At 35.9% G+C, this 22,233-nt stretch overlaps 2 protein-coding genes across 4 annotated transcripts in view; both read right to left on the reverse strand.

Moving 5' to 3' along the window:
- Positions 1-4,396: 4,396 nt before the first annotated feature.
- On the reverse strand, positions 4,397-4,967 carry LOC124160895 (NADH dehydrogenase [ubiquinone] 1 alpha subcomplex subunit 2). The gene is made up of 3 exons (XM_046537013.1): positions 4,838-4,967; positions 4,656-4,762; positions 4,397-4,579 (listed from the first exon to the last, which is right to left on the reverse strand). The coding sequence occupies exons 1-3, from the start codon at positions 4,927-4,929 to the stop codon at positions 4,491-4,493; spliced, it is 288 nt and encodes a 95-aa protein (XP_046392969.1). The 5' UTR covers positions 4,930-4,967; the 3' UTR covers positions 4,397-4,490.
- A 2,846-nt stretch (positions 4,968-7,813) lies between these two features.
- Positions 7,814-22,233, reverse strand: part of LOC124160789 (proteoglycan Cow) — a 435,318-nt gene continuing 420,898 nt past the window's right edge. For 2 of the 3 annotated variants that reach the window (XM_046536827.1, XM_046536826.1), the window contains exons 7-12: positions 20,310-20,424; positions 18,598-18,744; positions 17,412-17,610; positions 15,843-15,940; positions 15,261-15,398; positions 7,814-10,466 (exon numbers count right to left, since the gene is read on the reverse strand). In XM_046536827.1, the coding sequence (XP_046392783.1) occupies positions 10,321-10,466; positions 15,261-15,398; positions 15,843-15,940; positions 17,412-17,610; positions 18,598-18,744; positions 20,310-20,424 (843 nt within the window). In that variant the 3' untranslated portion in view covers positions 7,814-10,320. The remainder of the gene's footprint in view (positions 10,467-15,260; positions 15,399-15,842; positions 15,941-17,411; positions 17,611-18,597; positions 18,745-20,309; positions 20,425-22,233) is intronic. The other variant, XM_046536828.1, reaches the window with a different exon arrangement.

Consider the following 22,233-nt stretch of genomic DNA (forward strand, 5'->3'; position numbering starts at 1 on the left):
CTGCCACGGTCACTTTTTTCGACCTGTGCCGCACAGGCGCGGCATTCGTTGGTTATGGTAGGAAAATTCACGACGCACAGGTGTGGCATTCGTAGTTGAGGGAAAAAAATCCTCGCCGCACAGGTGCGGAATTCGGCGCGAAAGGGTTAATGCAAATGAGTTTTTCATTGTTAATCTTTTGACTACACTATCTTCTTTTTATGTTTTCTCAGACTATTTTTTTAATCATATTTGCATACCTAACCTTTACCTTGAAATCATTCTTTCTTGCCCTACAAAAAGTAAATTTGAAAAAAATAATTGTGAAATCTGCTAGCTTTGCACAGTATGAAATAGAAAAATTAGTCCATAGGTACCCACAATACAATAAGGCCACTAGAAGTGATGGTCAATAACAATTTTGTTAACAGTGCAGTTTACTCCCAGCCTGAACCACTTGGCCTTGAATAAGGGGGAAATTCAAGATATATTTGAGTAAGAATCTTCTTCAAGTACAACTTGTATTTGAAGATGAACTACTTCTCTTCCCTAGTTTTCATTCAATGTGAAGTAATTACAGCTCTTCCTTCAGCTACTCCACAACCTATAAACCCATTGCTCTAATAATTTCATCAGGCTCTTGTTTTCCTGCCCTTAATCTAAAAGTGGAATACATTAGTAATATATCCTTACCACACAGGTGAAGCATGTTATGTAAATCTGCAGGAGTACAACTACGCCAGAAATGGAGCATTATTTCAACCTAGACAGTCAATATCTCAGCATTAATCCACAGTACTTTGGGTGATGGCATCAACAAGTGATTCTGAGTGATAGCAACTAAAAATGAATGCCAATAGTGTCTATCTTGACCTTGTACGTTAGTGAAACAAATGACAAGACTGGATCAATTAGGGATTTAACTTCACAGTGGCATTGCCAGATTGATATTAAAATACTTATGTATTTCCCAGCCCATAAGATTCACTCTATACTCACTAATGTGGCATGAAATCAGCCTGAGTCTTAAAAGGCAAGAATTAAACTTTATCCTCTACCAACACTTTCTGCTCCACCAAGAAAATGGTTGTCTTTACTACAATTATCTATAATAATTCAGTTTTGAGTCAGTAGAAAAAAAGGGTTCTAATACTTTGGTGACTGTAATCCCTTCAAAATTTACAAATGAGTAGTGTTTAAGTTAGTTAAGTAAATTAGTAAGAATTTTGTTTTCTTGGCAACACGTGATATTTTGAAAATATCAGTATTCTTTCCTCTCAGATTAAAATATTTTTCATGAAATCTTTGAAGACTGTAAGACTGAAAAATTTGAAGACTGTATTTTTGGTAATTTGGTGAAAACGTTCTAACCTAATGATGAGGAACAATTGAGACCTCAATACATTATCACTACATTAACTTTTTGCACATTTTTTACTAAAATTTATCACCTCATGTTGCAAATTAAGACCAAGTTTGTGGTTTGTAGGAAAATCCATTTGCCATATTGAAATACTAAGACAATGAGGGCCCCATTCAAAGTGATGTGTGTACCTGCTCCTGAGTTAGACTTGGATGTCATTCAACATGTAAATTACATCTAGCCCTTCCTTGTGATAAATTTTTTTTCCGAAGGGTATCAGAGTGAGTTGGTCCTTGTCAATGACGTTTTGAAGTCTCAATTCTCAGCAAGAAAAGACTGATTGAATAACAATTGTAGAAGACATGCAATATAAGGGAAGTGGGCAGAAGTTTACTGGACAATTGTCAGAAAAATATGTCACCTAAAACCAGCACCTAAAGCAACTTGTGACACTTCCACCCCTCTCCCTTTTTCTCTACTTCCCCAACCCAAAACTGAAGTGGCAAAATTATCCTCTTAACCTACAGAGGCAACTCAAAGATTGGCAATCAATTGTACGTATTCAAATCCCGAGGAGACAGTGAGCATCCAGTATGTAACTAACATAATATTTTGCATTTCAAGATAAATGTAAATTGATTTTATTAATTATGCAAAAAATGCTTTTCCCATGTTTCCTTTTGAAATATAGATGAAGGAATTCTCCGAAGAAGCCTCCATTTCTGCACCTCATATTTCTGCAGACCCACGTGACCATGAGAGCCAAAAATTAATGTAGCAATATTTGATGGAGCCTACTGCACTTGTTTTGACCTCTAACAACAAGTCTTACAAATAATGTTTCGCAAGGCTAACATCAGGGGCGGATCCAGGATTTTTTTCTGGGAGGGGCACAAGCAAGGCCGTATCCAGGATTTTGTTCTGGGTGGGGCACAAGGATACCTCGCAATACAAAACGAATGCAATGATAATGGGACCGTATTAAAAATCTTGCATATTTTTGAGGGTCTGGGGGGGGCACGTGCCCCCCCCCTGGATCCGCCTATGGCTAACATCTACTATAATGATAAAGGAGATAAAACATTGCCACAGCAGGAGGTCTTGGTCTCGGGCAGTCTCCACTGGGTGGATCCTCAGATTTTATTGGCAGGATTTCTACTAACGAGTAAAAATCATAATGACTTAGCATAGTCCACCGTGCTCTATCTCAAAATTTTACCTGAAAAGCAACTGTGGTTCATTGTATTAGAGCTACTGTTTTATCCTCAACTAAGACTCAAATTCAGTATTGAATACTTTTCCTTAAGCATCTCTTGTTTTATGCTGCTGTTATGTTCATTAGGCAGCCTTTTGCTCCTAAAAATACACTTCATATCACTACCATTGTAATTCAATTGAAGAAAAGTATTATAGGTCTGACATGGCTTAAAATGACCAAAATTAACTACATCATACTTATATAGAAATAATCTGTCCCCTTACATTTCCTAAATGAATCCAAAAGGCAGCTTTCAGCATTCATCCATTAGTTCTACATTCCCATACATCGTTGAGACAATGGTTGACATTTTCTTGGCATCAATCTTGAGCAATAAAATAAAGACATTGGTGATCCGGGGGAGCCAGGGTCCCCATTCTATTTTTAGCTAAACTTATTGTATTATATGTCAGCTTCTTGAAGCCTAAATAGATATTTGTATACAAGTACTTCTGCTTCCATATAAATCAAGTCTTAAGTTTAAAAGAACTAAAGTGATGCAACTAGTGAACTACTTTGTTTAACATGTGGTTTGACCATTCCTTCCAATATAGAAGACACTTTAATATCTCTCTCTTTCAGAGCATTAGGTGGTACATATAAAGTTGATGTGAGGATTCTTTCATAAATTTAACTAATTCTCCGCAAATGATAGAGTGCTTTAAATAGCATTCTGATGTTTGCTCCCATCTGCCTCTCAAGTTTCAGTGGTCATTTAGTGAGTGAAACCATGCAGTTGACGCGAAGCATCTATCGTCTAAATTTCAAGCAGTGATTGATGTTTGTGTTGGCTAATCAGAATTCCTGTAAATTGATCAATATGCATATAGTAAATGATTTTTCCACTATGCTTTGGGTGGGCGTGTCATGCTTCTTCCTAGTTAGCAATTTTCCATACATAAAAAGAGCATCACACTCCTTTGACCATATGTTTTCGTTTACTTTTTCTTTCTTTAATTCTGTTCTTAAATACGTTATGTTGCATAGAAGTTGTTTTACCCATGGGAAATTACTTTCCAATCACATAATTACTTAAGTTCTCAAAGTTAGATCTCACATTTCAAGTAAACACTAAATCCAATATATCAATGCATCATTTGCAGCCACAATAATTGCTTTCCAGAAAATCGACCTTCAAACTAAAATGCATATACCTACCTGGTTCCCATTGAGAACAACCATATCCTGTAGTTCAATTGACAAAAATACCAGCCAAAAGAGCTAAATGAAAAGAACTCTAGCAATAAAATAGTACGCGAATGTGGCCCACCACAATGAACAATGCTAAAACGCAATGATTACCCATACATCTGCAATCAGACACGAAAGCAGCAAACCTTTCCCAATGCCTCAAATTTGGAGGATTGCCTCGACTAGAGATATTACGTTACACTAAAAGTAATGCCAAATACACGTCATTATTTTCGCAATGCTAATGAGTATTTGAAAACCAGTCTTTTATAATAAACACCAAACACTGAGGCTTACTCCGTTACTTGAGAACTCCAAATCAGTTTGCATAATTGTGGCAATTACATTAATTCACACTGACCAAAAATGCATGGAATTTTCTCATAATGACGCTGAGTACACAAAAACAGCAACATTAAGTCTCCTCGATCGGCCAATAAAATCGTTCGTTAAGAATGTTTCGTTCACAGGGTAAATGGGAGAACTCCTCAAGGCTGACTCCGCTATTAAACCTAACGGCAGCTTTTACAAAAGCCACCGTATAAAATTAAACGACTAATTTAGGAAACTTCTGAGACAACACTTATTTAAAATAAAGACTTCACTGAGGAACAACTTTATATTTACATGAAACCAGTAAAATATAATCAGTATTACTACCTATAAATTAACTTTACAACTTATGTATTTCTGTATGAATTAACTGCCCTTGGATAGACTCTCCATCTTTTGGAAAACTTCATCTGCCTTTAAATTGGTGAGGGGTACACTACTTTCCTTGCCAAAGGCTGAAACAGAAAATAAAATTAGTAACAACACCACACAAAAATAACATAGCAAGAAGCAGAGATAATTACAGCTTACCATATCTTGCAAACATTCTAGGCTGCACTCCACTGCATTCTCGGATCAATATAGGGAAATTTGCGTTGGCTTTCTTGATCGGAACATAGAAGGTCTTGATGAAGTCTCTGAAATTAAAATTAAAGGCATTAATGACTGACTATATGATAAGAAAACGCATGAAGGCACAATTAATAGCATACCTCACTCCTTTGCTTGATTCAGCTTGCTGGCATAAATGAATTCTTATTTCTTTAATTTGAGGACCAAAACGGACGACCCTGCCGGCAGCCATTTTAACAAATGCATGACGTTAAGTTGCCTAAACAACTTTGCCGCAAGGTGATTGGTGGTTACTAGCGGTTTACTCAAACATACCCAAAATTGTTACAACAGCCACAAGAAATTTTAAAACTAATCATCACTAACAAATTAACGGAATAAAGACGAAATAATTTGAAATTATTTACTTGCATAGAAGAATCTAGATTTACTTCCAACGTTATTCGCATGTACTCTATGATATTGTGTAGTCTCAAGTACAAATCATTTACCTTCACTTACTGCATAGAAATATTATGGTAACATACGAAATCAAACCAGAGAAATTTTGCATAATGAAACCATCCTCTACCACTTTAGAGCCCTAATATTTGTGAAATTTTATGCTGAATCCATCAATCACGATAAATTATGATTTGAAATTTTATGTAGATTACCCTATCTTCAAAGCTGTTGAGGTTGGTTGAAACTTAAAACTATATTGGGGATTGGCAAAAATTGTCCATGATTCCTCATCAATAAATTCATACGCAGATTTTAAGTCGCATTTTAAAAGTTAAATTATGATAGGAATTGCATTAACACCTGCAGTTCATCATGAGGCATCTGAAAGTGAATGTAAATTGATCAGATTGGTGTGGAAAAAAGATTTTTGTGATGGCTGAGCATGAGGATCATGAGCCAAATCACAAAGTCATTCACATAGGTAGTGGCCAAAAAATACAGAAAAAGACAGACCATCAAAGGGAAGGAGTCATAAGAACCTTGTAATCCATACCAAATTTGTGGTCAAATTTTTGAGGGTTTGGGAATTCAAAACACCTATCTTAACACTTTTAGCCCGAGGGTAAAAATTTTAACTTTGCCCAGATCCAAAAATATTTTTTTGGTCATTTAGACTTAGGAGTGTTACATTTTATCAAAAATGATCGATATAAGCCATTATGCATAGAAATTTATTAGTTATTGATGATTTTTTGCGTCATCTATTGTTTTGGGGGATAATACCTCCCCCCCCCAGAGCTCAGAGAAATATTTAAGTTTAATCCATTTTACTTAATTGGATAAGGACCAATTATAGAATAGTGTTAGGTTTAATGAAATATCCCTCAGAAAGCCATAAAACTCGCCATTTTGAACCATTAATCTTAAAATTGTTCTGGAGGAGGGTCCCCGCAACTCCCATTTACCCTGGCGGGCATGCAATACCCCCACACCCCGAAGTATTAGTTGTGCCTAACCCCCCCCCCCCCAGCCTTAATTCTTAGCTGTGCCCCTGCCTCCTATCCTTATTTTGTTCCATATTCCACTGAAAAGCAAAGGCTTATAGACCCGGCCCACAGCAGAGTAACCCCACGAGCCCGTCCTGGGTCCTCGTTTCATCTGCCACAGTTGGAGAGGATCCTAACAAGAGTCACTAACTGCTATTATGTTGACTGCCCCCTTCGTCATAATGACTGGAAACGAAATTTCCCACCTCGCCATGCTGGTCGTAGTGACCAGCCACAAGGTGACTGAATCCCTGGGTATTTTTTATGCCAAGGATCACAAGGGTTTGCTTTGGCATGGACTGTAACTTAAGTGGGTACTAAAGTTTATTTTAGGTTCATTATAATTATATCTCTACGTGACATGAATCCATAAAAAGTAACTCATGAAAAAAAACCGTCGATGTCACAGGAAATATTTACCAAAACACCATGGAGATTAACATGTTAACTAAATGTATGGACTTGATATTTCATAGTGACTTAACACATCTCCTGCTGTGGGTGGACTTAGAGGGGGGAGGAGGCATGAAGGCACATTGCCTCCCCAGACACTTGAAAAATAGGCAAAATTTTTATATGGTTATCATTATGATCATTTTTTCTTTGTGTGTTAGGTACGGAGCCTCAATCATTTAATTTTATATATTAATTTCATACTAGTAACTCTCATGTTTTGTGCATTACAGAGTTTCAAAATAGTTCAATTTAATATTAATAACTTTCATATTAAAATAAAGAGAATACTTCATACAGTAATTATTGTATCTTGTTTTTAATCTCAAGTATGAGAAGATCCTTTACCTGTCTGACCCTTGTCCCCCCAGAAAAAATCATTGATCCGCCTCTGTCCCCTGCAATGCCCCACCGTATGTTATCTCATGTAACTTGAAACGCAAAGTAGTGAGACACCATATAGAATCTTCTTATTCTGCTGGATAAAATTCTTGGCACATGCATAATTAATTCCATTGAGGCCCAGCTGGGAATGTGTTAAGAGTCAAAACTGAGGGCTATTTTTGGGAAGGTTGAGCTGCCACAGTTGGAGTGGATAATTATCTCTAAAAGGACCTTTTAATTGATCCTCTCCTTCCATCTCGCAAGTGGAAAAACCCCTCTGGATGCCACCACCGTCAGCACATAGGTTACCTTTGGATACAGTCTCTGTTTTTCAATCAGAACATTTATTACCTTATCCACATCTCTTTCCCATCTTAAATTGGAAGCAAGGGAATAATGGTGCCAGGTTTCTCTCCACTCACCCTCCAGTCCTTCCATTCCCAATATACATACATGTGCCTTTATTACAAAAATGATATCATTCTTTAGTTGCCTCTTCAAAATAAGTGTTTGAGTATCATTGAGAATTCATCAATCTGTCTGCTGATATGGATGACTCCCAGTTCACTTATTGTGATATGATTGAAAATTATCTTCTGTTCTTCTTTACAACTACCTACCAACCATTAAGTAATTAATTCAATAAGTATGCTTGAATTAGGCATAATTTGTCTCACGTGAAAACTCACTCCTCTAACAAGCTTGGGCTTGTTTTAGAGGAGCATGAACCAAATTAAAACATTAGCTCTTCTCCTATACCTGTTCAATAACTCTGGTGGTGGATAATAATAGGTTGGACAAGTTTAATTTCACACCTTTTTACATTCAAATACATAATTTTGCATTTGAGGTTACCATCTTTATTTAACAAAAATTTCCTTAAATTATCCTTTTCAACTGATGTCATAGTTGTCATTCCATTACATTGGCTCATAAAATACAGTGAATGTGGGGCTTGTATTTTGGCTTTCATGCAAATGATGATCTTGCTCAGTTAAGTTTTCATTTGGTCTTTTGAATAAATTTAGTGGGAAGGGTGCTTTTCCTGATAAACAGTTTATCCAGGCAAATTTGGGATGTGTCTTACATGTTGCAGCATCTTCAATTCAGTGAAACATGGAAATCCAAGTCTTATATGTTTTCTGGCTGAAAAATGTATAAACATTTTCCTTATCTTACTTAAGGTTTCCCATGAAGATTACAAAATATTAATGTTTCAATCACGTGTTTTTGTGAAGCGTCAGAAATTGACACAGTGATATTTATTAACTTTTCAACATGTACACAATTTCAGCCTGGACAATGGTGGCTGAATCAAGACTTATTGCCAGAAGTTTCTTCAGCTATTGTAATAGTCATAGAAGTTATTCATGTTATTCAAAACCATTAACTTTTTTCCTACAGGTGCAAAGTACTGGTATCTATCAAATGCTTTTCTATTATTTTAAACAAACATCTGCAGCCTGATAGTAAGTACAAATCAATTCAATAGCTCACATCAATTTTTAATCTTTTAAGCTCTTGAAAATCATAGGCTCACTATACTCTAATATTTCCCTGTAAACCACTGTCTATCTTCGTGCACACTTTAATAACAAATATTAAATTTTTCATGATTTACATTTTTTGTTAACACCATTTCCAGAATTTTTTTGGGTAAAAATATTTACATAACACTGCACTGTGACTTTAATGCAATAAGTTTCTTATTCCCTTTTTTTTCGAGTGCTTTTGACAGTGCAGTGAAAAATAAGAGCTTACGAAAGAGTATGTTGCAGCTGCCTATCAAATTTGCAATTTTGCTGGATCTAACTAATATCTAGATTTTTTTCATTTGTTCACTTCACCAGTACATGTAATTACAACATTGGAACTATGAATTGGAATACCGTCAACTTTTGGCCTACCACTTTCTTATTGACATCCACCCAAAAATTGAGGATAATAAAAATTAAGTTCCTACAAAACACCGAGAATAAATGTATAAAAACAGAGCACACGACAGGATTAATGATGGGGATGCCATTCCACTCCCCATTGCATAAAATTGCACATATTAATATTACCACAAACAACACAGTAGTAATGAGATCTTGTTTAGCTGTATTAATACCATTCACTTAGAATCTTCTCACATCTTATTTGTTGTGTCTCGGATTACATCTACTGAGAGATAAATTTTCATATAGGTATGTATTTATAAGTTATAAGCTTAAAAACAATCAAAACATTTTAAGTCAACTTCCTTATATGCATTCATTCTCATCTCAGAAGAGAATTTCTGCACAGTTTCGTACATAAAAAATATCATACGTTAATCAATCATCATCAAGTACGTCTAAAAAAAAATAAGGTACCCACATATCAATACTTGGTTCTGAGAAGAAGGTATTTTCGATAATTTATCGAAACCTCAGCAAGGTGAGAAAAGAGTACAAAAAAATTACCTACATAGTTATGTTAGAATGAAATTGTGAGCTCTATAAATCTGTCCATTTCCAGCTTAGCCAACTGTAAATTTTGCCTTAGAAGTTTGGTTAAATTGAGTTGTTTTGATTCGGTTTAACATTCTCTTTAACAATGATCCACAGTGTTCCTCAATTGCGAGTTATAAGAGAGATTTGCATGACAAACATTAAATCATTGGAATGCTAGTATGGAAGATTTTTTTCATTTTTTTAAAACATACTGCCATGCAGTTGATGAATACTCCTGGAATGACAATAAAAATATAGAAATGTAAATGTTCAGGATTTCTGATTCACACACATGAAACCCTTGTTACAAAGTTGTAGTGCCAAGACATAAAGCGTTGCAATAAAATCTACTGATTCAATGAAATGACATCAGAGAAGCAATCACACGAGGAAATAATTGCACGTCCATTAGAGAAAATTTTAAGATTTAGCACATATATTTAAAATAAAAGGTTTTTTTTAAATAATACTGGGGATAAATCAAGGTTAAAGTAGGCCCAATAATTACAAAATTATCAACTACGTAAAGACCCTTAAGATATCCTTATCTGCTTATATTATCTCCATTCTTGTGGAAGAAATTTCTCCTGCCGTGTAACAAGTCAGTAGAAAAAAATTAACTTAGAGAAAGTTGCTTCCCTGAAATCTTTCATGGAATTTCTTTCTCACAACATACAAATACTATATCTTAGCTTCTGATAGAAGTGCAAAAAGCATTTTTTCTTTAAACTATGAAGTTCACTGACTCTTCAGTGCACCATCTCATGTAAGCAAGAGTAATTGGGCAAAGGGGTACTATTAAAGTACGTGGTGATCCCATCAAAAGTCAAGAGGTCTGTCAGCACTTCCCTCAAGTTCATCATCTCCATACTCATTATCATCATCGTCTTCACTGGCGATATCTTCATCATCACTTTCATCTTCTCGATCTGCACTGCTCCCAGCTGCTTTTCCAATTATGGACTCTGTAGCAAAGTAAACAGATGTACAATTTATGAAATGGTAGTGGCAGTGGCATAAAAAAGCAAATGAGGGCTGGATGAGTTTCCAAGCTACATATACGATTCCTGACACCACCATCACACCCCTATTGTGGCAGCTAGCTGGGTCATACATGTAGATGTAAAATACAATAAAAACAAAATTTGGGAGCCTATACTGAAGGCAGATTTTTGAATGCTGAAATAACATGTATTTTCATGAAGTATAATTTGAATTGAATTAAATACAGGGCCATATATACATGAGGGAGGCTGAGGGATCATCCTAGAAAATAAGAAAAATAATGAGAAAATTAATAAACATAGTCTGAAATAGCTTAATGAATCATGAGTGAGGGTATGGTTGCAGCATATGTAAATTCTCCGTAGCATACATTATTATTATATTCATGCATATTTTTGCATAAAACATCATGGGGAGTGTGAAGAAATGGAAATGATTCAGAAAGAAGGATGGATAGGCTCACTTTACACAAAGATAAAGTCGCTAATGGCTGCGAAAGCGAACACGCCACGTCAGGGGTGGATCCAGGATTTCTTTCTGGGTGGGGCACAAGTAAGGCCGTATCCATAGGATTTTGTTCTGGGGGGGCACAAGAACACCTCGTAATAAAAAATGAACGCAATGATATTACATATATATTTTTCAAGGGTCTGGGGAGGGCATGTAACCCCGTGCCTCTCCCCCCCCCCCAGATCTGCCTATGGGCCACGTAAAAATTGAAGTCTAAGGATAGGAAAATTTGAATGGAGCAAGATGAAGTTCAGAGGAGGTGATGGAATATGTGGAGGATCTGTACGATACCTGGGATAAGCCAGAGAGATTGAACTAAGGAAAGGAGAGGTAATTGGAGGAGAATAATCTTGGACCAGGAATTTTAAATGCATAAATTGAGAGAGCCATTGGCATATGAAGGCAAGGAAAGCAAAGGTCATGAACGACATCCTGTGTGAACTTCTGAAGAATTTAGGAAAGGATGGGAGGAGAAGGTTATTCAAATTAGTATGCAGGATATATGAGGAGGGGTCCTAGTCAGAAAACTTCATAAGGCAGTTCTGCTCCCACTGCTGAAAAAGAGGAAAGCTGTAGAATACAAGTATAAAAGGACTATTGACCAAATATGGTACGTGGCAAAAGACATTCTGAGAATTCTGATCAGTCGGATAGAGGTGAGGGCAAAGGATTATTTGGGATTAATACAGTTTAGGAAAGAAAAGTGAACTCATGATGCAATAGAGGCAATTAGGACCTTAGTGGAAGGGAAACAAGAGTATATCCGGGACGAGGCTTACTCAAAGGATTTGAAAAAGCATAGAAATGAGATGGTGAAGTTAATGGGAATCCTTAAGAAAATAGGTGTAGATTGGTGGGACAGGCAACTCATTCATAATCTGTACATGGCCCAGATTGCACTAGGGAGGCTAGCCGAATGAGAATCTGGGTGAGCCATTATTGGTTGAGATGTGAGGCGAGAATGTCCTCTACACCTCTTGCTTTTTAATATGCATGGAGAAGAGGTAGTAAATGAGGCATGGGACGAGCTAAAAACAGGAATAAAAGTGAGGGAAATGATGTTTAAAAATCTGTGAATCTCGTGGATGATCAGGCATTGATTAGCCTGTCTGCAAAAGGGTTGTACAAACTGGTAGAAGCATTAGAAAAACTGTGCAAGAAATATGGTACCTATTAGGATCCAACGGATAAAAGAATGTGACAGGAAAACAAAAGTTTGGTAGTTTTGTTAAGCATTGCAAGTTTGGAATGTGAGACTCAAGATTAAAGTACTTGGTCACAAACTTTAGCAGGTGGAGCAGTTCAACTATTTTGGCAGCACTTTGGAGGAAAATGGATACAGCAATAAGGACATAAGGAAGAGAAGTGAAAAAACTGAGGTGAGATCTTTTTGTAAGAATATAAAGAAAAGGCTATAGTAGAGTCACCCTTGGGTGCATAGGTGTGCCCAGTGAGGGGCAGAATTCCCCCCCCCCTCCCCCCAAGGAGCAAAAATTGCAATTAAAGAAAATAATATTTTTTCCAGCAAATTATACTTTTAAAAACTAATAAAGAGCTGCTACAGTTTCCTTAAAATGTTGTTTTCATTCACCTTTTCCATGCTGAAATCTTACCTACAACTTGAACAACCATGGCATGCCCCCCCCCCCTAGTTTTCATACTAGGTACGCCCTTGTTTGGGTCTGGTGCTTTACAGTGCAAACTGGTGGAAACTTAAGGAGGAGAACAAGAGAAGACTGGATACATTCCATTTGCAAGTGGAGGAGAATGGAGAAGGTGAAATGGACATATAGGAAGAAGAATGATGAAAAGCTAGACATGGTGGGCAAGGAGATGAAACTTCTAGACAAGATACTGAGGAGACAGAAGGTCTGAATAGAGGGAGTCCTGAATGAGGAAGGGACGTTAAAATCCATGTTAGAGGGAAAAATGTTAGGAATACAAAGTAAGGAAAGAGAATAGGATTTATTGATAGAATGTATGGGAGTAGACCTCATTCTGAACTGAATAGAGATCAATTTGGGCTGACTCAACTAACTTGCAAAATGCTCCTCGTAAACCAAACTTAACTGGTGAAATACGTTCATGGGGTGTTGTTATTTAGAAAGGATAACTTAATGGCAAAACTAATGTTTACTGTTGCTAATGGCAGTCTCCTCAGGGGAAAATTTAAATTAGGTGGCCTATCCCCAGAAATGAGGATCTACGCATGGTGGAAAACTTCATGGAATAGCTAGCCCTGAAATTTTCGCCTTTTTTGTCTTGTACTGGACTCAAATAAGGATTCCTTGAATTCAAAAATGGATTTGGATTATAATAAAGTAAAAGATAAATGGTGAGCAAATCATCAAGAGAGCAACTATCTCACTTTTAACACAGCTTTCTAAAGTTTTTGAACGTATATATTACAACAGATTACTTTCTTTTGTGGAAAAATACAAAATTCTTTCTAACTCTCAGTGGGGATACCGGAAAGGACGTTCTACAGAGGATGCCCTCATCACTGCCTGGAATTTTATTTCAAATTCTTTGGATAATGGCAAACAGGTCTTGGCATTATTTTTTGATTTCTCTTGTGCATTTGATATGGTTAATCACTCCATACTCATAAACAAGTGTCACCAAAATGGAATCAGAGGAGTCGCACTGGAGTGGCTAAAATCATACCTTAGCAATAGAATGCAATGTGTTGAAATGAGACTTAGTGACACACTATGTAAATCAAACCAAAACAAGATAACGTCAGGTGTCCCTCAAGGTAGCATCTTGGGTCCTCTACTCTTCCTGATATTCATTAACGACTTGCCCTTGATTGTTAATAGCATCCATGTCAAACCAGTCCTCTTTGCAGATGACACAAACTTCCTAATTTCAGCTAATGACATCAATGAAGTGCATCACTATGGTCAGCATATATTAGATTTAGTCTGGAATTGGTGTCTTTCCAACAAATTAAAATTAAACAGTGCAAAAACTCAGTCTATGCTGTTTAACCCGAATCATTCCAAAGATTTTGGAACATTGACACTGAACAACCATACACTGAGTCTAACTAAAACTTGTAAATTCTTAGGGCTACAAATTGAAAATACTGGGAACTGGTCCTTCCATGTAAAAGACTTGTGTTCGAAATTGTCCCGAGTACTGTATAGTGTGAGGTTCCTAAAAGCATCCTTACCTCACAAGGCGATGATGTCAGTTTACCATTGCAACTTTATAAGTAGAGTGACTTATGGTATTGTATTCTGGGGATCAACTGTAACGCTATTAGATACAATTTTCAAGATGCAAAAAAAGATTATAAGATGTATAATGAGTAAGCCTTATACTTATTCTTGTAAACCCTTATTCAAAGAACTGAATTTGTTAACAGTGCCTTGTATATATATATACCAACTATGTTTACTGATAAAAGAGAATATTAATGATTTACCAATTAATAATGATGTACATGAGCACCTAACTAGGTCTCATCGCCACATCCATGTTACCCTCCATAAAAAACATATAACAGCAAAAAGTCCCATTGCAATGGGATCAAAAATATTTAATCTCCTTCCCAAAAGTATTAATTTGATTAATTCTAATAGGGAATTTAAATCTTCTTTAAAGAAATTTTTAATTAATAAGTGCTACTACAGTGTAAATGAATTTTTAAATGACAAATGAACTCTGACCATTTTTACATTTTTAAGTGTTATGTTGATTACTTTGACGTGTCTTATATCTATGTTGTATTCATAAGATCCTTGGACAAATAAAAAATTTATTATTATTATTATTACTATATTAATTTTTTTCTATCTGGCATGATTGCTAGTTGAACATTCACGCCAAATGAGCTTAAATACATAGCTTACCTGTCCATGGCTTAACATATAATTGAAAACTGCTGACAAGAATTGAAATACATAAATTGTAATTCACCAGTATGAAATTTTTTGCAATTGAAATGTTTGATATATACTGTTTCATACTGGAAATGAGAAACTAACCCCAATGTATATTAAATAAGACATAATTAATCCCTAGAAAAATAGCAGGGTGTTTACAAAATTAAAATGATGAGTATCAAAAATTTCAATCGAAATGCCAAAAATATTTAAGAAGTTAGGTTAAGCAAACTTATTACACTTTGACTATGCTTGGAAGGTCTGCAACAATTAAAATACCCCTCTAGATACTAGTTTGAATTAAAGGAAAGATTCAAGAAAGAATACTAGAGTGTATCTCGATAAACATACCACAATCTGGTTTCCCTCTTGTGCGCGTATTTGCAAACTCGACACCATGTCGATCCACACACCAACAGAGCCCAACTGATGCGTGGCACTGGGTGGGACGGTAGTAGCCTTGCGCATCACAGTCAGGTGCATAGGCACCTAGGAAATAAAAGAAGAAAATTTAATAAATGAATAATTCAGTTAAGCAGATATTTTGGCATATGTACATTATAACCTGATGCAGGGTTTAATTTATGTCAAGTTGATAAACTCTAGCCCCTCAAAACCCATTCTTGAAATCACCCCTGATTTTAAGAAAGGAGTTTCAGAAAAAAGAGGGGATACATACAGACTTCAATGGCCTTGCAGAGAGCACCCCAAAAATACCCCTTTACTTGCACTAAGTAAATCACTGAACCTCTTAGGAAGTGGGTTTCAACAGAAAAATATATATTACTGACCAATTTATACAAAATGTACAACTTTCTTAAAATACTTTCAGGTTTTCAGCGGTAGCACAATCTTTAATCCACATACATATTTAAGAGAAACAAAATTTAAAAATGGCTATCTAGTAAAATTTTGACTTCAAAATTTCATTACCTAGAAGATCTGGTGTGATTCGTCTTCTTACAGCTGTGCATGGACGATCTGTCTTATCAAAGCAGCGACACCACTCCCTAGGAGTTACAAATATGTCCCTGAAACAAAAATCGAAGATTAACAATTTCAACAGCTAATTATAAGTTGAATAATTTTGATTTCACAAGATCTTCCTCAGTGAAATGAAAGAAAATAATGACCATGAATATTAAGAGAATTAGATTAATAAATCTTATAGCTTACAAACAAAAAAGTTCACGCAGGAGCTCATTCAGAACTTTTCAACCCTACCACTCATTATAATCGATTTTTGTGTAATTACTTGTAATGATGTTTTGGTGTGTCACTTCAAACTTCAAATATTAGAAACATGTTACTCAGCATTTCCCCTCATATTGCAACGATGTGAGCCATTTTCCTCAGGCTCCATAATTAACACTACATTTTCAGTGTAAATTCTAAAACTTCCCCCAACTAATCGTTTTGAGTCCATAGTAGGCTCAAGATCAGGCCTGTAATACACTGCAGAAAATCTGAGCTATGAGTCTTGAGTGACGATCAATGCCATGGATAAGACCAAGCTAAGAAAGTATGTACGTACTTAGTTATACAAAACAGAGAAAGCAAAACTTGCTCATATCAAATGGTATGGTAATCACAGTAAATGTTTCTTTTGATATCCAATTCCCATGAACAAAATTCATTCTCTTTGTTTCATTACGAGCCCAAATCACTGGGACAATAATGATTCAGAAATTCACATCAAGTAGAAAAAAATAAGCAGCCACACAGAGTTGTTGAGAGGCTTTAATCTTTCCCTTGCCCATTCATTTTTTATTATTCTTTTATTTTTAGTAGACACTTCCTCAGGGTAGAAGGCATTGTTTCTCATTTTTTTCCAAACTTTAATGTGTTCTCCTTCTTAGTACTACCTAGGTATGCAAAGTAAATTTCATACCATTAAATCTTTAAAAAATACCACTAGTTATTCCTTCTTTCCCCTTAGTTTTGCTTTGATTCGGTTGATAGTTGTCTCGCAACAATAATTTAATAATGTAAAGCCCTCAGCAATGACTAAACCTCTGAATGTAATGGAATGAAGGAAAGTAGATTTCAAAAAGTTTAATCTTGAAAATTTAACCAGGTTATGGGCACATTGTTTGCTGATTTTGACAAACTAAAAACATTTCATGCCGATTGTAATAGAAGATTTGAATTTACAGTTGAGGACCTCAAATCCGGAAAGCTTGGGACCAAAGGGTTTCTGGATATCTGGTTTTTCTGGATTTCTGGTCTTCAGCTTCTATATTCTTTGTTAATTAATTAATTTATAAATGTTCGATATTTGAGATCCATATGTGTCCCTCCCTAAGTTGTTAGCTATGTTCATAGGGTGTGCTAACATCCTACTTGTCCCAGAACAAGGCTCGGAGAGTGGTGCCACGAGGTGGCAAGTCAAAACACTACGCAGAGGAATTTTCTAATGTTCCATATTTTTGGTTTTCCGGGTTTCTGGATTCCGGATTTGAGGTCCTCAACTGTATTTTTTTCTTGTGGTCTCTAACTCACCTGTCAGTATCACAGGCATCCAGGAAAGGTTTGATGCACCGCTCACTTTGGTCATGCTCCAAGTCGTACAGTTCATGTAATGACAGTTGTCCGTCAGAGTCTCCATCCAGGTGACCGAACATCCATCGCACTTCCGTCTTACAAGATCCAGGGAATCGTGGCATTGGGGAGAGAGAGGGTGAAGCCTGAAGGGAATTTCCTGGAAACAAAAATCACATACTACTATAGAAAGCTTGCAAATTCAGATTGAAAAGTAATTCATTATGAATAATGAACAACAGCTGAAAACATAATAACGAATATGTATTGCACACTTTAAAATTGTTTAGGTTGACGTGCCTAAATGACGAGAATCTTCGTCATCCGTCCGGAACGTTCGGGAAAAAAATGACGAGAATTCTCACCATCCGTATGCAACGAGTTAAAACATCTCTGAAATCAAATCAAAGCTCCACATTTTCTCAAATTACATATTTATTTTGAACTATATTCATAGCACTTTCTAACCATTGGGTCCAACATTTTTGAAGGGGGGGTCAATACTTTGAGGCCCCTTGCCTCGAGCCAAAAGTGGCCGTGCAGTTCATTTTCACTTTAGGCCAGGCCTTATTCTACTGTTCTCAAGCCACTGTGCTATCGCCAGGGGGAGATTAAGTGAGTGGTTGGGAGTGAGGGAAGGATGGCTCTTCCCCCATAAATTTTGGAAAATTTGAAAAGACGGAAAGAAAAGATATTCAAGGTGCAACTCCAATGAAAGATTTTATTTCACCAGCTTCAGAAACAAAATTTAAAAATAACTAATGAACAATTGAAACGAATCATGAATAATTGATATTTCAAAGCCACTTGTCAGTGCACATCAGACCTAATATACATTATCACTGACAAGTATTGCATGTCACAGAGGCACATGGGAAAGTAGTGAACCATTCCCCCTTCCAAAACAACAACCTTAATCCATCCCTGGCTAATCCAATTTATCATTGAGATGTGTGAAACGCTTAGCCAAGATATCAAGCATTCTTTTCAGTCACCAGTTCATTAACTTATATGAAGAAAACTATGATATGATGAGCTTTTAAGGCATCTCATGCATGAATATTTCATAGGCACTTAATTGATAAGCTTTGCAAGCTTCATGAAGAGTACAGATAGAATGGCTGATATAAAATGCATGAAATTTTACCTTTTCCTTTGCCTCTTCTTCTGTTCTTCCCATCTTTCTTGGTCTCAGCCATGACAACAGAAAACCAGTCCAGAAGGCGATTGCCCATCGACTGCAAAGCTGCGGTTGAGCACTCTGGAAATGAATTGAATCCATGTACATATTGTACTGGATGATTGGAAAACATGCAACGAAATTCTTCATTAAGTCGTTCAAATTTCAAAGTAGCATGAAATAAAGATATGACATTGATGGAATATATGACATAAAAATCATCTTCCCTGATTTCTAAAATCAACTATTTAGAATCAGCTTTATGGATTGGACAGAGTAGATGATATGACTCCACCTTTAGTGAGATTTCAATTACACATGCGTACGTATAACATCTTAAGTTAATTAAATTTCATCTTAAAATTATAGAGGTAGAAAAAAATATGAAGGCACAGGTCAGTTATGTTAAATTAGTAAATCTTTTATAATTAGAAATGAAATACACATGAGATTATTACCAACACAATTTTTACATTTTGCAACATCAAAACCCATCATTGCATAATCACCAACCTCCAAATACAACAGATTCAATTTTGTGTTCAATGGATATCTATATATATATCTTCCATCATTAATGCAGGTAATGCCAAAAGTCAAGCACAGGTTCACTGATTATTCATCAGTACACACCAAAGACATGACTAAGTACCTACTCGATCCAGAGTTAATCACATTGCATAGCCAATATTTACCCCACCATCGGACAAAAATATGATATAGAAGGAAAAGTACGAATGGAAGTACAAGTTTAAGCTCCTGAATATCTGGAAGCTATCCGGACATTAGGCAAAATATGGGAAACACTTGTTACAACAAGATAAAGGTGGGTAACTTAAATTCAATTCAATCAAGTTAATTAGATTTTTATTTTAGTTTTAAATTTTTAATTTTAAATAGATTTTCAAGAAAAGAGGTGTCTGTCTGCCTTCATAAAGGTCAAGAGCATTTTCGGCTTTGCTTGTTTCAACTATTTGTTCCTTGTATGTAGGCAACACATCATACACTAGTGTGGCCCAAGATTTTTTGAATTATCAAACTGCAGATGAATTTTGTGGTTGAGTTGCATGAAAAAAATATTGCAGAAAAAAGCAGCTTGATTGCAAAATAAATGATCCAGCAGAATTGTGCATAAAAATGATGATTTACTTTATCCAAAAAATTGCCTAGGTAACAGGAGATTTTCTCAGATTGTTAATTTTAACACGTTGCGTACCGGGGTATTTCTAGGAACGCCGATTCTGGGTGTTGAGACTGGAAATATGTGCCTAGTAGGGCGTAATGCCTTTGGTTTAAACATGGCTAAAAAGCTAATGTTTAGAATATAACTTTACCAAATCAAACGTTATGATGCATAAATTCATTATGAATAACGAACAACAACTGAAAACATACTAACGAATACGTATTGTACGCTTTAAAATTGTTTAGGTTGACACGCCTAAATGACGAGAATCTTCGTCATCCGTCCGGAATGTTCGGGAAAATATGACGAGAATTCTCACCATCCTTATGCAACGAGTTAAAACATCTCTGAAATCAAATCAAAGCTCCACATTTTCTCAAATTACATATTTATTTTGAACTATATTCATAGAACTGGGTGGGTAAAGACCATTAAAGCAATAGAAAGATACTTAGTAGAAAATGGATTGAGGTCACCATTTCCAGATACTTACCCTTGTTCCATGCAGAAATTCCTCCTCGGTTGGTCTTAGAGTCAAGGGCCTCATTGTGTCCGTGCTGTCGCTCTTTGTCCTCGGAGTATGGAGGATTTGTGACGGCATAGGGGTCCTAAAGTGACCAATCATGAAAAATAAATTATAGCTACACATATAAGAGGTACCCACATTAAATTCAAATAAAGGTTGCCATTCTACAAATTTGCTTAGATATATCTTCAATTCCTCACTACCCAAGCAGCAATCAATATCCCAACAACATCCACACAACATTGTCAGCATTAACATATGACATCTGTGCAATATCCATGTTAATCCAATTAATGTTGCACGGATATCTGTCAAATATCCAAAGACCCAACCAAACAAAGTTGCAGCAATGTTTAACAGTGGACATGGAGGTCCATATTATAATATCTCTCAGATATCTTCACAACATGCAAATGACCTTGTTGTCGACGCACCCCAAAAAACGCATCTTCAAAACATCTATTGAGTAGAAAATGGGTGAGCTTACTATTGTTTTACGTAATCCCAGACATACAAACAAAGCATCTGTGCTCTTCAATTCTATACAGAACATATGCTACCTATGGATACTGTTTGGAATAAAATTTTTTTAATATCATGGATATTATAACTTGGATATCTATGAAATGTTCTTTTTACAACTTGTCATGGATGTTGCAAATAGGATATCAATGTTGTCAAAATATCCATTGTGTAATAACAGTGTGTTTTGGATATATCAACCTTATTTAGATATCTCATGGATATCGTCTGCTGCTTGGGTAAGTTACATACATGCTGAAGACTTCAGATCTCACCAGATTTTCTCTATTCAGCTCTAATGTTACATTCCCACCAGTGACTCTTATCATTACAAATTCGACACGTAAGAAAGTACCCTATTATGACGGATTTAAGATTGGATTGTTAGAATGACAAAAACTGAAAGGTAAATTAAGTACCTAGTTAGAAAATATGTAAGAACAAGAACCTTACAAATATTTCTTATAATAAGACAGTTATAGTCGGCATTAATGTCAAACCTTGGATCATTATCAAAGGAACATGGTAATTCTACATATACATATGTAATTATAAGATGAACTGCTATTTTATTTTCTTCAATTTTATAGGGGTAGAATAAATGATAGTGATTAAAAGGTGAATAAGATCCTTTGTGGATATTGATGCAGCCTCCACAACTGATTACATGACTACAAAGGCCACAGAAATTGGGTTGTTCAAAACCCCATCAAAACTTTTGGGAGAGAGTCTAAAGTATAGCCCCACTGAATGAACTCCCATGAATTGCAACTCCTCTTCTCAGTGGAACTACCCAAAAGATTTTCTGGCTAAGGCCAGGCATCACCGTGTGCTTAGCCAAGAATACAGTACAGTCATATGTGTGAGAGAATTTATAAAGAGGCATTACTTCATTTTTTCATGTAGGGGCAACTTCCCCAAAATATATTTCAATGACTTGACTTAGGGTTAAGCTTGATTTTTAAAATTTTCAAAGCATTTCTTCTTCATAAATGTAATTCTTTACACTCTGTTTATAGCCTCAAAAATTCATTCAATCACTCCATCGTGGTGAATCACTCTATCACAAAATTTGCAGCCGCAAAATTGAGGGTGGTGACTTCTTGCCTAAGCCAAGGTACTCAGCACAACTAGAGGAGTCACTTGCCTCTGATGAGGAGCATAATAGAAAATTATCGTAAGGTAAAAGGATTGGCAATGCATAAATTTTCACTTGAAAATATAAGACGAAAGATTCAACAATCCAAAATGTTTAGTGAAGCCTGAGGGCAAAGTAGAGAGGTGTTTTAATCTCAATACTATTGCAAAATAATTTCCTCTGCAAGAGGAAAATGTAAAAAGAAATATGTATTACATTGTGCAAATTGCA

The sequence above is a fragment of the Ischnura elegans genome, chromosome 6 (genome assembly GCF_921293095.1).
Source record: "Ischnura elegans chromosome 6, ioIscEleg1.1, whole genome shotgun sequence".
NCBI lineage: Eukaryota > Metazoa > Arthropoda > Insecta > Odonata > Coenagrionidae > Ischnura > Ischnura elegans.

Bases quoted from the DNA above. Each gene is read 5' to 3' on its own strand.
- LOC124160895 (XM_046537013.1), bottom strand. From the start codon at position 4,929: ATGGCTGCCGGCAGGGTCGTCCGTTTTGGTCCTCAAATTAAAGAAATA. The intron at 4,763-4,837 runs GTATGCTATTAA...TTTTAATTTCAG, and splicing joins GAATCAAGCAAAGGAGTGAG to AGACTTCATCAAGACCTTCT. The intron at 4,580-4,655 runs GTAAGCTGTAAT...TTTCTGTTTCAG, and splicing joins TAGAATGTTTGCAAGATATG to CCTTTGGCAAGGAAAGTAGT.